General features: G+C 41.9%; 1 protein-coding gene across 22 annotated transcripts in view; it reads left to right on the top strand.

Moving 5' to 3' along the window:
* The window catches only part of NEDD4L (NEDD4 like E3 ubiquitin protein ligase), a 365,913-nt gene that overhangs the window by 209,728 nt on the left and 139,887 nt on the right, over positions 1-16,298 (top strand). For 14 of the 22 annotated variants that reach the window (XM_017951786.3, XM_017951788.3, XM_017951784.3 and 11 more), the window contains one exon: positions 1,953-2,006. In XM_017951786.3, coding sequence (XP_017807275.1) covers positions 1,953-2,006 — 54 coding nt within the window. Of the gene's footprint in view, positions 1-1,952; positions 2,007-6,162; positions 6,680-16,298 lie in introns of those variants that run through there. The other 8 variants (XM_009192802.4, XM_009192804.4, XM_009192799.4 and 5 more) reach the window with 5 other exon arrangements.

Here is a 16,298-nt window from a genome sequence, read left to right on the forward strand (position 1 = left end):
TCAGTGGAACACTGGCCACAATTACATAAATGTTAGTACATCCCATACTTTTTTCAACTAATCTTGGCAGTAGGCACATTTAAGTTTTATTTTTGTTAGTTTTTCTTAAGGTTTTTTTTGTTTGTTTTGTTTTGTTTTTTGAGATGGAGTCTCACTTTGTCACCAGGCTGGAGTGCAGTGGCGCGATCTCAGCTCACTGCAACTTCTGCCTCCTGGGTTCAAGTGATTCTCCTGCCTCAGCCTCTCCTGAGTAGCTGGGACTATAGGCATGTACCACCACGCCCGGCTAATTTTTGTATTTTTAGTAGAGACAAGGTTTCACCACGTTGGCCAGGATGGTCTCGATCTCCTGACCTCGTGATCCACCCGCCTCGGCCTCCCAAAGTGCTGGGATTACAGGTTCTTAACATCTTTATATTTATTCATTTTATAAATCTTTATTGGGTGCCTACCATGTGCTAGCTCCTGCCTGTAGCCTGTGGTCGCATTAGTGAGCAGTGCGACCCTTCAGAGAGCTTCTAAACAGAGAGCAACCTCTGTCTGCTTGTTCTGTCGCTAGGCTGCAGGCAGACCACAGGACCAGAAGCACAAGTTGAGCTACCTGTGCTTGTATGGTCAAGTGTTATTTCATGGGTTCTCCACCATGAAGCAGCGAGGGCCTAGGTCACCTCTCTGGCTTTACCATTTAGAGCCTTAGTGACCCTGGAAAGGCCACCTGAGGACTCTCAGTCTCCCTGGGATCCTTTATCTCTTACACAGGAGAGAGAATGCTTACTTGGAAGGGTTGTTTCCAGGATTTGCATGCAATTATGTAAATGAGAACATGTAGCTCTATGTCACACACATGGTTGGTGCTTAGTAAATGATACCTGAGTTTGGAAGATGATATGGGCCATTTTGGTGAGGTTTTGGTAAAGAAAAGGAAGCCAAAAGATATTGAAAGCCCAGTACCTCTGACAGTGCCCCACAGTTCCAGGTCTGTCTCATGGTTCACAGCCTAGGCTCTGGAGACAGGCAGGACAGACCTAGTGCAGGTCCTGGTTGCCCTACACATTAGCTGTGGGCTCATGGGCAAGTTACTTCACTGAACCTCAGGGTCTCGGCTCCTCATTTATAAAATTGCGTGATAGTTATATACCGTAGGATTGCTGTGAAGATTAAAGGAGATCATAGATTGTTGATATTCAGTAACAAGACAGTGCCTAAAAAATAAGCACATAGGCTGGGCACAGTGGCTCATGCCTGTAATCCCAGCACTTTGAGAGGCCAAGGCATGCAAATAGCTTGAGCCCAGGAGTTCAAAACCAGCCTGGGGAACATGGTGAAACCTCATCTCTACAAAAAAATACAAAAATTAGCCAGGCATGGTAGTCCAGGCTACTCAGGAGAGTGAAGCAGGAGGATCAATTGAGCCTGGAAGGTTGAGGCTGCAGTGAGCCATGATCATGCCACTGCAGATCAGCCTGGGCAATAAAACAAGACCCTGTCTCTGTCTGTCTGTCTGTCTCTCTCTCTGTCTCTCTACACAGACACACACACACACTTGTAAGCTATTACAATCTTCTTCATTATTTTTATCATTACTATTACTGCTATCAAGCCTAAGAAATATCCTCAGGAATAGACATTTTTTGATCTACAGTCATGAGAATGCCTTGTATAGAAGTTAGGAACTCTTTAAAGCTATTTACAACTATCCTTTCTTATTTTAGAAAAACAGCTAAGAGTCTTTTCTTCTTTGCTATGCCTAAATTCGGGGCAGTATAATATAGAAATCAGTAATAGGAAATTTGATTTAGTACACATAGAATTTCCAGAACAGTAGGATAATTGTTCACATTATACAATTGAGCTGGGCTCATTGTAAAGCAGTATTTTATCCTTTCTGTTCCTTACATCGCTATTCGAATGATTCCTGCTCATTTAAAAAACACTATTTATGTTCCTTATAGGTAAACCCATCTAATCACAGACTCCTATTTGAAGTATTTGACGAAAATAGACTGGTAAGTGGATGCCTGTATTTGAATTTTGCTTCATTTTGTATTAACTGGATTTTCAGAACAGCATCTTTAAAACTTTTGTTTATGTTGCACTTATGACAGTATATGTGCCCAAAAAGAAGACTGTTTTTGTCCCACTACTAGTTTGACGTTCAAAATCCTAACAAATACTTCTATGTTGCTAGGATACAAAATGTATTTGTGTGTGTGTGTGTATTTTTATTGCAGTTAATGTTAACGAAAGTCACTGGTGATAGTATCAGCTCGTATGCTCATGCTCTAATGTTGGGAGTACAGAACGGTAGGCAGATCTCTAAAGAGGCCATCAAGAATGTAAACAAACTTTACTCAGTTTTTAAATGAAAGCCAGACCCTAATATTGGGATGCATTCAGTAGCAAATCTATGGTAATTCTCTCTGGAAAAAATAACAATCTAATTAATCGTGTATAGCAAAAAGTGAATCTACATTTAGCAGGTAAAGTCAAGCTGTATTTTAAAAGTGGTTGCTTTCTCAAGAGAGAACCTTAGAACGTACCTTTACAGAACCAAAGATATGCCTGAGGCATATAACAGATATAAAGTAACATTTTATATATAGATTGATATATATATAATATGTTTATGAAGATCGATACATAAATAACTGATATAATTATGATTTCATTTTGTTTTTATTTTTTATTTTTTTTAGAGAAAGGGTCTCCCTCTGTCACCCAGGTTGGAGTGCCGTGGTGCAGTCATAGTTCACTGTAACCTCAAACCCTTGGGCTCAAACAGGCCTCCAGGATAACTAGGACTACAGGCATGAGCCACCGTGCCTGGCCAGATTTCATTTTAGAAATGGACTTTATGAAGCACATTTTGCTTTCTTAACTAAAATGTGTACATCAAGTAGCTGTGAACCAGGTGTTCCAACTATGAAAATGAGCACTACCATGTTAAGTCCCTAAGGTACCTTCAGAAGTGACGCTATAATTCAGTGCAGTCATTCATTCTCAGATTTACCCTCCCTGAAACTTGTATGGTATGTTGACTGGTTCAAAGGTGTTCTTAAGAATCCTTTCTGCAGAATTCAGCTGAAACTCCAGATTTTTTAATAGCTGGATGTTAACAGAATATTTGAACTGGAGGAGCCTCATACAATAACTCATTTAACTCCTGTTCTTATAGATGAGAAGAACCAGGTCTAGAGCCTTTACATAAACACATCAGTCAGTGGAGGTGCCAGGGGCTGACCTGCTGGCCTCCTAAGTCCCAGCCCAGTGGTGGTTTGATTGGTATTATTCTCCAAAAGAGAAAACAGATTCTGGCCTACCATCCTAGTATATTTTCCATTAAAGTAAGGGATGTTGGGTGATGAACAATCCTACAGTGTAACTAAACCACTTTTGTTGTATGCATAAAAGTACTTTCTTGTGAGATTGAATGAGAGATTCTGCTGAGGGTGCAGTTCTTGTCTCTCCATCTCTCATCCAGTGAGGACCAAGTGAGTTAGGCAGTATTGAGTAGTACAGCAGTACGTTCCTGGAGACACGGGTGTGTCTGTAGACTAATCCTTATTCTCCAATTATTGAGTATAATATCTCTTCTTTAACATGAGGAAGGGGTCAAATTTGAGGAAAAACGGCTTCTTGTTTGATGTGTTTTAGTTCATTATTTTCTTCTATTAAGAGAAATTTACTGTTAAAAAATTGTTTCCCATTTCCGTATCTGAAATAATGACTGTAGTTGAGGTGATCTTGCCCTGGGTCTGAAATTATGCTTCCAAACCAAAACTTTTAAGAAATCTTGTATGAATACAAGCTGTATCTGAAAAATTGTGTTTTATAATATTGATGCCTAGTTTTGCCCCAGGCCATCTGCAGTGTGGCTACTATGCAAAGAATGCTGGTGTTGCTGTTTTGTTTTTCTTTGTTGGCTATTAACCCAGCGGAGACAATATGTGGCTATGGTAGTACTTGGAAGTTCTAGCATTACACAGACTAGCTTCCATTTCTCTCTAGAGGTCATTTTTGGCATTTAAAACACATGCTTTTAGAAAACAGATTTGGATGTATGTAAACACAGGGTTAATCCACCACACCCTGGATGCTAGAGCTATTGACAAAGTCATGCTTTGCAGATTTTAAAATAAACTTTTTGTCACTCTTGCAGCTTGGTATTTTCCCCTCCTATTTTTTCACCCCCTCTAAATAAACCTCTTTGTTAACTAATTGGTGTTTCTGGATCATAGAAAATAGTGAGTTTAAAATACAGCATATTTCCAAGCTAACTACAAATCTGAGGACAGTTTTTCGACTGTGCACCTTTCCTTCCATTTCTTAAGTCTTTTTTGGTCCTTTGCAAACATGGCAAGATTCCATATTTGTGTCCCAACTGTGGTAATATTGCTGACTTCGTACTGGAAAGCAGTCAGCTCTAGGCAGCATTTCTTCTGTATGGTATTTAAGTTAAATTATTACCACAAAAAAAAAAATCCACATGCACTCCCTTCTTCAATTTTCCTTTTGTTTGTTGTTGTTGTTGTTGTTTGTTTTTTCGTTGATGTTTTCTTTCCTACCTGGCATATGGGAGACGATGTTTTCTCCAGCTGGGTTCCTTTTCTCTGGTACTTTGGTGTCTGCCAGTCATGTGTGAGCTACACACACGTATACACCTTTTAAATGAAAAATGCTGTGATAGCAGGAGGCCAACTGGGTGTGTAGCACGTCGCGCTCCCTCCCCTCCCTTTAGCTATTTTGTTACTTGTAGATCCTGGTCTAATTATTTAGCATTAAACGGACACTAACTCTGTGGGGTGTGTAATCGTATTTATAGTACTGTTTTATTAGTTTGCATTCCATCCTGGTAGTGTAGTGATGTCATAAATAACAGAAACATGGTATCCAATGCTTGGGAAGGGGTTTACCCGGTGGCCAAGCCATGTTTTACTTGTCGTTATTCCATGTGTGGTGGGAGGTGGGGAAATACCGTGTGTGCTGTTAAACATGCCAGGTCCCTGCACAGGTTAGACAGAGTCCCAGTGCTGTGCTCCATTGGGAAAGAAATGCCCTGTGAATGTGATGTGGTTTAGATTTACAGCAGCGTGGCTTGCAGTGTGTTTGCTGCCTTAGTCAGCTGTGAGAGCGCCCTGCTGGGGCCACTCCTTTCTGATGGAAAAGCAGCAGCTGGGAAGGTGCTGTTTCAGGCTCTTGCCGTTTAAAAAAAAAGAGCGAGTGGGGGAAAACTCCTCTAAGTCCAGAAGCTGGCATTGGAGGGGGAGAGCGCGGTCATGTGGTTCTGGCCACCCTACCCTCTGTCACAGTGTGGATGAGAGCTTTTTGCTCTTATCCAATCATGCCTGGAATGCCGCTTGCCACTTGGGTTATTTCTGCTATCTGTCGCTCCTGGTGCCGCAGTGCTAACAGTTTGGCAGATGGGACACTTTTTCTTGGAGTTTGTGTCTTTGGTTTGTGACTTCTGGCAGTGCCGGGCCTGTTGTTGCCGCTCGCCCTCGCCCTCCTGGCCCCCCTGGTCACCATGGCCCATCGGCTTCGGTTTCATTTTGGCTCTGGTCGCAGCAACACAGCCCCCGAATCAGAGATCCTAGACCAGGAGAGAGAAGACGACTTCTTCATGGCATTCCACACCCTACCACGGAGGAGCAGCCCGCACCCCTTCGCCCAGAACGTAGGGGAGGATGGCGACGGAGGCCTGCAGGGAGGCGTGGGCGCGCTCAAGCGGAGCTCGTCCATGTTCATCCCGCAGCTCCTGACCAGCATCGACGCCCGCCCCACGTGCAGCTCCTCGGTGCAGATCTCCCTGCAGCGCAAGGCCGCGGACGGGGCCACGGATGGGTGCGGGCCGCCCGAGGGCGCCGACGATGGGCCTCCGTGCGCCACGCCGGACCCCGGGGACCAGGCCTCCGCCACCGCCACCGCCACCGCCACCGCCACCACGAGGGCCTCGCCCCAGAGCGGTTCCCGGGAGCCCTCGCCGAGGGACACCCCCGGGAACTCCCCTCCGAGGGCAGCCCGGGACCCGGGGCTCCAGGTCAACGGCACGTGCGGCCGCCGCCGCGTGCGGTGCCCTGGCCCCGTGGACTGCCCCGGGGAGGCTGCCCCGGGCCTGCGCATCCAGCACCGCGCCTCCAGCGCCGACGTGCGCCAGGTGAGGCTGCTGCCCCTCGGCCCGGATGGCCAGGGCGGCCCAGCGGCGGCAGAGCCCAGGCGCTGGTCCCTGCAGCACGTTCCAGATGCTTCTGGAAGCTCCGGGAAGCGGTGTTTTGTCTTCCAGTTGCAGCAGCCCCAGCAAGGCGCTCTGGGGTCAGGCAGTGACCTCAACTTTGGCTTCACGGGCACAAAGGGGGACAGGTTGGTGAGGTATCCCCGCATTCGGCTGGAGAGGAGCACCTCGTACCCCACGCAGCTCCGAAGCGAAAGAGGGAGCCCCACGGACGATCGGGGAGCCCCAGAGGCACCGCCTCGGGCTGGCAGGATGGCTCCCGAAATCCGCAGGACGAACTCCGCAGAGAGGACTCCGCAGGGCCAGGGGTGCACATTTAAGATCAGGCAGGATCAGAACGCGGGGCAGCAGCATTTTAGAATTCTTGTAACCCGGGGGCCGGAAGAAGCTCCCCAGAATCCCGAGGAGAAAAGCGCCAAAAGCCCTGTTTCCACGGGAGCTGACGCCACGGTAAGTTCACGGCTTGTTTACATGTGTTTACTGATTTCAACTTCGATGCTTACTCTGCGGCGTAACCAAAATAAACCTCACCCTCTGTCCCAGGAGTTTCCCTGCTTCAGGCCAGCGGATCTGAATGCTTGGCCGAGTTCTGGCACGATGATTTGTGGTCCAGAGTTTGGTGCGCAAAACACCTTTTCTGCAAATGTCTTCTGTAGGTCCTCAAAGTCAACCAACTTTGTCTGTCTGGGAAATCCAAGCAGAATGCCTTCCCCCTGCTTTTATTTTTCTGAATAGAAGAATTTTGAATAAAATTTATTACTTTAATCTGCCAAAAACCAAGTCAGTGCCCCAACATGTTGATGGTGGAAATGCGTTTAAAAAGCTGCTTGCAAATATAACCTGCGACAATACTTTAAAAACAATCAGTTCTCGGAAAGGTGAGGATATTGCAAAGGACCTGAGTTTCGTCTCTTAATAGTTAAAGTAGGTGAATGTAAAGTTTGGTGAAATATGATTATTTGTCATGGCCTTTTTGCTGAGGGGGTCAGGTCAGTCGTTGTTATATAATTCGCTTTGGGTTTTTTTGTTGTTTTTTATTTTTTTGTCCCATTAAGTAATACTGAACGAGAGTAGTGTCACTTGTGGCATAGCGACATTACTGTCCCACAAGTGACACTACTAAGATACTAAGAGATGTGTTTTTAAAACAACTGGGTTATGGCCCAAGGTTAGGGGAAACTGATGGGGACTCATTAATGGTCAGATGGCATGCCGTGCAATTTAACACTGTCCACTTGAGTGTCCAAGCCGGGGATGCTGTATATAGAATAGTAAGTACCCTGTCTCCAGCTGTGGAAATAGACGCCTTAGAACAGATTCTGGCCTTCCTGTTTCTCTGTTCCTGATCGCTCCCTTTCAGTGAAATGGAGTACAGAGAGACAGCTGCACACTCCATCCGACCAGGCATATGATGACTCTGCAGCTTTCGTAGAGTGGGATGAAAAGTTTAATCAGTTCGGTTTCTTTTACTAGTAATCACTAGCCAGTGAGTGCTTTCTCTTAAAGAACAAGCTCCTTATATTTTGAATTGGATATTTTTTTCTCCTGAATTTCATGTGACTGCCAATTTGAGGATATGATTAGTAAATGTCTAGGGGACTTTTTGTTTGGATTTCACTTGTGAATAGTGATTTAGAAAAGTGAGTGTCTGAGTATTACTCTAGAATTGTATTGTCTTTTATTGCTTTGTGTTCAGAAATACGTTTCGTCTTTTAAGTAAACTTTGTCACTCCTCTATCATTGGTTGTCATCATTTTGAAGATACAATCAGATGCTTAATGAAAATTTGTTTTTCTTCATCTCTCTCTTTCCATGTATCTTCTTTCTTTCATTATCTCAAACTCTTCTGTTGGGAAACAGCTAAGTGCTTTGCCTTGGCCGGAACCTATACCATATATTACACAATGGTACAAATTTTGACAGAGTTTTGATATTACAGTAGCCTTTAACCCCCACCCCAACAAGTTACCGTCATGACAGTTGTAGGCTTTGTTCGGTAACACAATTCCATGCTGAACTTGGACCACTTAACATATGAAGATTGACAAAAATATATTTCCTAAAGTTTGATAACTATTCAGTTGTATTATCAAAAACTGAAATCACTTTGCAGTTCAGATATAGAGGACAAAGGGATTCATACAATTAAACTCAAAAAAGTTCAAACTCATTTGGTTTGAACTTTCAAATGTAATTAGAAAACAAATTGAATAAACTGAAACTTATGTGTACCTTGCTTAAAAGGGCTATTCTAACTTGCAAGGACTATGTAGTGAAAAACACGTTTCTACACATTTGGAGAATATAAATTCTGGAATAAAGAGCTTTTCTTGGAGAGTAAGTTCCAACTAGTGAACAGTAGTTTGCATTTTCATATGTGTGTATTTTTGTGCACATACATAAATTAGTACGTGGTTAGTAAGCTGATTTTCCTTTAAGCAGAATGATCTTTCTTCAAAAAACAAAACCAAAACTGGTCACATAACAAAACTGCCTGCTCCATTCAGCAACTTTGTACGCATTTCAGATGGACAGGGGTGTTAAGTTTAGGCAGCAGCTGCCACCTCCTTACTTATCTTGAAGGAAAACATTCACTTGGGCGTCTACAGTCTGGCTGCCACCAAGCTTTTTTGGCATTTCAAATATCCACTGCTTTGGTCTGAAGGACATTACATTATTAAGTTTACATGAAAAATTAGCTAGAATCTGTTGCAATTTGGTGTTGGAATGATATGGAAAGTCTTCCTGAGTTTGGAAATACCGCTCGGGATTGATTTGACAATGTGCTCATATTTCATAAGCTATACTTTAGACCTTATTACAAGATTAAGTTGTTGAGTACTTTTATCTGTGACTCCCAAACATCCTGCCACGACTAAATCTAAAATGTAACATGACTCCAAAAAATGTTAACCAACTAAATTATTAGAAAAAATACAGAGGAAACCCTTGTGATGATACGTTTTCCACCTGGTCTGTCGCTGTCTGTAGACAAGAATTCATTCGTATAGTCATCAATTAGAATCAGTTAAAAATTTTCAGAATTGTTAGAATTGACCAGTTCAGTCTGTGACGGTCATTAGCAGTCATTTAGTGAGTAACTTAGTTATTTTCTTATAAATTAGCTTTTGGGTTATTTGGTTTGGTTCCAAGCCTCTTAAACTGCATTATTCTGAGGAAGTCGGACCAACATTTACCAGCATTTGTGCCCCCTTTGTATGCCACTTTGTGCATAATAACTGTGAAACTCTGCATTTTACAAGCTTGAGGAGCCAGTTTTCTAATCTCATTGGTGTTACGAAGTACTCAAGGTCTACTGTGTATATAACATTACACCCGTTACTTGGAAAGTTTCAGGGACTATCTGAGTGTCTTGCTGCTACAGTTTGTAATGTAAACAGAGGGAGGAGGGCCCACCCGGACAAAAGCAGTAATTCTAACACCTACTGCATATGCTGTTGAAGAAGAGAGCGTTCTTTTATCTCAAGCTGTCTGGACTTTCCTCTGTGTCCTCTCAGTGGACATATACTTCACAGAAGTAGTGTAGTAATCTCTTGTGATTAAAAATTCCTTTTATTGAACAACAAAGGAGTATCTAAAATCATTTGGGGGAACTTTAGTTTGAGTGTCTTTTACAGAAGATGTTTTTAATATACGGACATTTTTTGACACTAATATTAGTTGATGTCCCTTTTTTACCCTAAAAATAACTCGAGTATCCAGTGTATTAACCACCCCTTTATTTTAAAACATAACAACACAGGAGGCTAAGGTTGGAGGATTGCTTGAGCCCGGTAGTTTGAGATTACTATGTTTCTGCCACTGCTCTACAGCCTGGGCAACAGAATGAGACCTTGTCTCAAAAAAATAAAAATAAAACATAATATTGTAATGGATAAGAAAAACAAGTAGCATTCTTTTCATTGACTTGGTTTCTGATCGGATTCTATCAGCTTTCTTCTCTCATGTATAGTAATGCTCTCTCTTAATGTGGTTTTATATGAGAATAAACCAATATATAGCTTAAAATGTCACCTGTTTTCAGGGATGTTTTGAAAAGTTGGATAGGCAATGCACAAGGTTGACACCGATATGTTTGTAAACAGAAACTGTACATGGCTTGCAGCATAGCTCATGTTTCTGTAGTGCTTCACAATTTGAGGAATGTTTTGTTTATTTCACTTAATGTTTATGGCTGTCCCATTGTGGAGGCATTATCTCACTTGACCCTCCCATGTGAAATAGTGTTATTTCACTGTTTCAGATGAAAGGATGTGATACCGTTGTTAGGTGTAATAACATTATGTGTATATCATAGTGTATACTATGATATCACTTTGTGCACCTAAAATGGGAATGTGTATTTATGTGTGTGTGTATATTTGTACAATTAAAAAGTATGTGTTAAGTCAAAGAGCAGTTTAATGCTTCCTGTGATGTGAGTTTTGTTGAAAAGTTTAGAGATGATAACTTCATTTGGTGCCTTGCAGCACTGTCCTGAAGGCGAAAGAAGGCTTCTTTGGGGACCCAAAGAGCCATCCTCTGCAGTTTACTAGTTTTTTGTCCTGGAGTACTTAGACTCCTCTCTAAGCCTATTCCTCATCAGTAAGTTTGAGGATAAAAATGTCCAGCTCGTAGGTTCATAGTTAGGTTTAAATGAAAGTGTACATGGAAGTACCTGATTCATGAACCAGATATCTGTAATATACAAGTCTTTCCCCTAGGAGATTAATTAGGTTAATTGTGAACAGTCATTTTTTGATCAGCATGGCATTTAACACAAGGCCAACATCCATTTATGGCATACCTGGAAATGTTTAATAACTAGCTTTGATGCTCTTTCTGCTGTCATCTCATCTTTCCTAAGTATTTGTCCCTAACACCAAATGCAGTCTTGGAAAATAATTGCTTCCTGAACTATGCATTATAGAAAAGGACTCTTAAGTATATTTACTGTGTTGATTTTGAAGCCTTATAACATTTTGGCTTGCATTTCTAGCATATTTTTTACCATGTCATTTTGCTGTAATATTTCCAGTGGTTGAGTCTACTGTTACTTTGGTATAGACTGAGGCTTTCAAGAAACAATATAGTGTTATCTCTACAAAATTTCCACATTATGTGACTTTAAAATGAGGGAGATATTTGGGAGTATGTCTTATTTTAGATGCTGTCTTTTAGAGAGTTTTCATAAATGGTGCAGCTGCTTCTCTTGGCTAAACCTGGTGGCAGAATTCCTAGTCATTGAAATAAATCTCTAATTTTATAATACATATTGATAAGAAACTTGCTATCTTTTCATCAAAGTTCACAGTACCAGAATAAATTTACTGTATGTAAAAACTACCTTAAAATGTAATAAATGTTGGATAGTTGATGGTTTCTGGATAGTTGATGAATAATTCTGTATAGTTGAGGCAAATCTAAATGGTAATGCTACTTGTGCAGCTTGCAATGATCTAGCATGTTTTTCAATAAAAATAATTAACTGCATATTACTGTGGGCGATACAGGTTAGCTATCCTAAATACGTTTACCTTTTTAATTCTTAATTATATTAAGCCATTTGCAAGAATGGGAAAAGGCAGGAAATTCGTAGGCGGTGTTGAAATTGCTGATTCTACACGTTGGTACCAGAATGTCTACATTTCCTCTGTAAATGTCAAAGGAAACTTTGGAAACCCACCTCAGAGTTGACTGGTGATTATTGGGACAGGTTATCATCCTGTCTGCAATCTTCTAGTTCTCTTAGTTCATACGAAGCAGCATGATATTCCATGTCCTGCACGAGGGAGAGCACCAAAACAGCCTTCACCTGCTGCATATGCCCCACTCTGGATCCAAAATTAAGAATGCCAAAGGATGGAATGTGTAAAATATTAGCAAAAGCAGGTATTGCAGAATGTTTGTACATTTCTGGGCAGGTGGAGATTATTGAAAGGTTTTTTTTTTTTTTTTTTTTTTTTTTGAGACGGAGTCTTGCTCTGTCACCTAGGCTGGAGTGCTGCGGCGCAATCTCGGCTCACTGTAAGCTCTGGTTCCCGGGTTCACACCATTCTCCTGCCTCAGCCTCCCAAGAAGCTGGGACTACAGGCGCCTGCCACCACGCCTGGCTAATTTTTTGTATTTTTTAGTAGAGACAGAGTTTCACCATGGTAGCCAGGATGGTCTCAATCTCCTGACCTCGTGATCCACCCGCCTCGGCCTCCCAAAGTGCTGGGATTACAGGTGTGAGCCACCGTGCCCGGCCTTGAAAGATTTTTAGAAATAATCTTCGCTCACCACATTCCAGTGCCAGACCCTGGACTTTTGTCTCTATTTGTGATAAAATGGTTTTAAGAAATGCTGGCTGGGCGCAGACGCTCATGTCAAATCCTAGCACTTCGGGAGGCTGAAGCAGTTAGATCCCTTGAGCCCAGGAGTTCGAGACCAGCCTGAGGAACACGGCAAAGCCCGATCTCTACAAAAAATACAAAAGCCAGCCAGGCTTGGCGGCCTGTGTCTGTAATCCCAGCTACTTGAGAGGCTGAGGCGGAAGGATCTCTTGAACCCGGGAGGCGGAGGTTGCAGTGAACTGAGATCGTGCCACTGCTCTCCAGCCTGGGCGACAGAGTGAAACTCTGTCTCAAAAAAAAAAGAAGAAAAAGAAATAATCTTCTCTCAGTGTGCATGATGAATGCGTAAAGTTCTCACTGGAGTTCTCCTTTGGAATCTCTTGATTATTCCCCTGTGGCTTCCTTGGGCCAATTAGGATACAGAGGAGGATAAACGAGTAACGCAGTGAGATAGGTGGCCTGACGTGAGTGGGCCTGAAAGTTAGCCCCTGATGTCCTGGCTGGTTTCATGCCATATCCCGAACGGGCACTTTCCTGGTCTCTAGGCATCACCATGTTTTGACAGGAAGTTTAGTTTTTTTCAGGATGGAGGATGGAATGGATTGTATTTCAAGAAACCTATTTTTTATGCCCTGACAATTTTAGAACCACTCACTTTTTCACTCACTTTTGAGTAAAGTGATAAATCTCTGTGAAGGGACAGGTCATGAAATCAGATAAAAGGATGGATCAGAAATAGAGCTGGAAGGGGGCCCTCCTCTCTCTGATTTGACTTGTTGCTACACTTTAGTATTCAGAAACTTTGTATTGGTTCTCTTAAGTGCCTGCACAACCTCCCTATTTCTGGAAACCATTCGGTGTTTGTTTTAATGTTAAGCGTTATGCCACGTATCCAGTAAGCAGAGCAAATTCCTCCAGGTAGCAAGAGACTGGAATTTCCCCAGGCAGATCAGCTTTTCACAGGTTCCTAGAGTTTACACAGCCTTCTTTTGTGACTTAATTTTTATAGATGACAGTGAGTCAAGTGACTTTTACTTCCCTATATAATAACTTTGAGGAGCCGACTTTCAACCCACATCATCATTCATTATCTTGCTTACTTCTTTCTAGCAGGTTAAATGGGCTGGAGTTGTTACTAAGCATGTTAAATACTTTGAAATTCTAATCATTTCTGATAGCTTTAGTTTCTCTTTCTTCTATCGGTCGATCGAGAGCTGGTAGACTTTTAAAATACATTTAATAACTCGTACATGTCATAACTCATCCATTTTCTTGACATTTTAAAGCGTGACAATCCTACTTCTTGGGCTCTTTTTTTTCTCTCTCATGTTCTTTTCAAATGCATGGCTAGGTAGTTACGTCGTGAAGGGAAACAACTGTTTTGGTCCAGATTTTTTAAATTGAGTTGAATAGAAAAGTTGGGGTGGAATCAGAAATACTGAAATATAATAATGTATATTAAGCTCCCAGCAAACAATCTAGCACTTCTTCAAATCCAGGAGGTTTTCTTCCTAGGAGTTACATTGCAGAACTAACATGACTCTTGAACTTTGTAAGGAATTAGTCACAGTTGAACACTGAAAACGACCGGCATACCTCTGGGCTTCCTCTGTATGGTCTTCCTCATGAGTTAAAATGCATTAAGCATAGTATCTGTTCCATAGGACCTTACTGATTGTGCTTTTCCACTCGAATAAAAGAGATATTAAGTTGTAATAAAACTTTAAATATTTTAATTTAGTTTGAATATTTAAGTTGATTTAACCTCTTACTACAGTAATTATCTTTTTTGCTAACTTCTTATTACAGTAATTATCTGCTTTTATAAAATCCAAAAACGATGTTATACACATTAGCATGCATTATTAGGTGCCCAAATGCCAAGGCTAAGGACACAGCAATGCTAAGGACACAGTGTGCCTCGTGCCTGCCTGCACCCTCGGTTGAAATTGTATCAGCAAGAGAAGCTCCTGCGTTCTGCACTATGGCATTTTTCTCCAGCTAATGTATGCAGGGGTCATTTTTAAATTTTAGATTCACAGATTTACAGAGCTGTGAGTTGCCTTGGAAATTATGCAGACCAGTTCCCTTAATTTTAAAGATGAGGAAAGTGAGAGCTTTACTTTTTAAAAGTTGATACATAATAGTTGTACCTATTTATGGGGGTACATGTGATATTTTGTTAACATGCATACAATGTGTAATGATCAAATCATTACATACTGAAATATTTGAAATATCTGTCACTCCAGACATTTGTGGCTTCTGTGTGTTGAGAACATTCCAAATCTTCTCTTCTAGCTATTTTGAAACATATAGTAACTTCTTGTTAACTATCGTGCTGAGAACAGGGACTACTGTGCTGTTGAACACTAGAACTTACTCCTCCATCTGACTGTATTTTCGTACCCACTTACCAACCCTGAGAGCTTTACTTTTGCAGTCATAGAGAATATTCTTTTTCTCTCTTGAGTATGCAATAATTAGTTTTGAATAGTCACTGCACGGGAAGCCCTGTCCTTCTTGGTGTTGGAAATATAAATACTTAGGGAGCTTGGTTTATAGAGCTTTCAGTTTCGCGAACAGATGGGACAGCTGAGGTGAGGCCTACCTAGCAGAAGAAGCCTCACTCCTGATAGCAGGCACTAAGCAAGGCATTGGGTGACAATCGCTTATGCACAGGCTGGGAGGGACAGGAACAGTGTCATGGAGGGGCAGTACTGGAACTGCATGCTGAAAAGTGACCAGATTTGTCTCCGTGGGCCAGCGGGAGGAGCCTCATTGAAACACTGAAGGTAGATGTGCCTCCCGGGGATGTGGTGGTCATATTGGCTCCGGATTGCGTTGTTCGTGATTAGCAGGTTTCAGCAAATTATAGCAGGTTTCAGCAAATTATTTTTCATGTGAAACATTGCTGAAGATTTCTTGGGTGTGGCTATCATCACAAACAATTCCTCTGTTTTTCCATCAAATGTGGAGTTGAATGAATTCCTTCCTTGCTGGCCTGCCTTCCACATAGCTGTTCTCTGAACACCTGCCAGGCCATGCTGAGGACAAGGAAATACCAAGGCACAGTTACTGCCATTCAGTGGTGGTAGCAGAGACCCAGGAATGCAATGGATTGTTGTCACTTTCATTGTAACATCATAGTGTAGGATCATAACTGGAACAGAGAGGTTAAACTTTCTTTTGGGGAATTGAGGGAGGGAGATGGGGTCTTGCTCTGTTGCCCAGGCTGGAGTATGGTGGCATTAAGATGGCTCACTGCGCCTCCATCAAGTGATCCTCCCACCTCAGACTCCCGCGTAGCTGGACCACAGGTACATGTCCCCACACTCAACTAATTTTTAAATTTTTGTAGAGATGGGGATCTCACTATGTTGCCCAGGCTGATGTCAAACCCCTGGCCTCAAGCGGTCCTCCTGCCTTGGCCTCCCAAAGTGCTGGGATTATAGGCATGAGCCACTGTATCCAACTAAGTAGGCTTTATTTATAGAGTTTATAAAGAAACTGTTTATATATATGGTGGAGAATTTATCCTGAAGAAAAACTAAAGAAATGAATATTTTAAATACGTCCCTGCATTTCTTTTTGTTGGATATGACATTTATGTAAGAAAAATGCTAATCTGTATGATATGAGACATGTTAACTATATATAGTACATATATTTAAATATTTTATGTATTTAGATTTAGCAACAAAAAAGAAATATAAATCATATTTCTGCCATTT

Source organism: Papio anubis, chromosome 19, assembly GCF_008728515.1.
Source record: "Papio anubis isolate 15944 chromosome 19, Panubis1.0, whole genome shotgun sequence".
Lineage (NCBI taxonomy): Eukaryota > Metazoa > Chordata > Mammalia > Primates > Cercopithecidae > Papio > Papio anubis.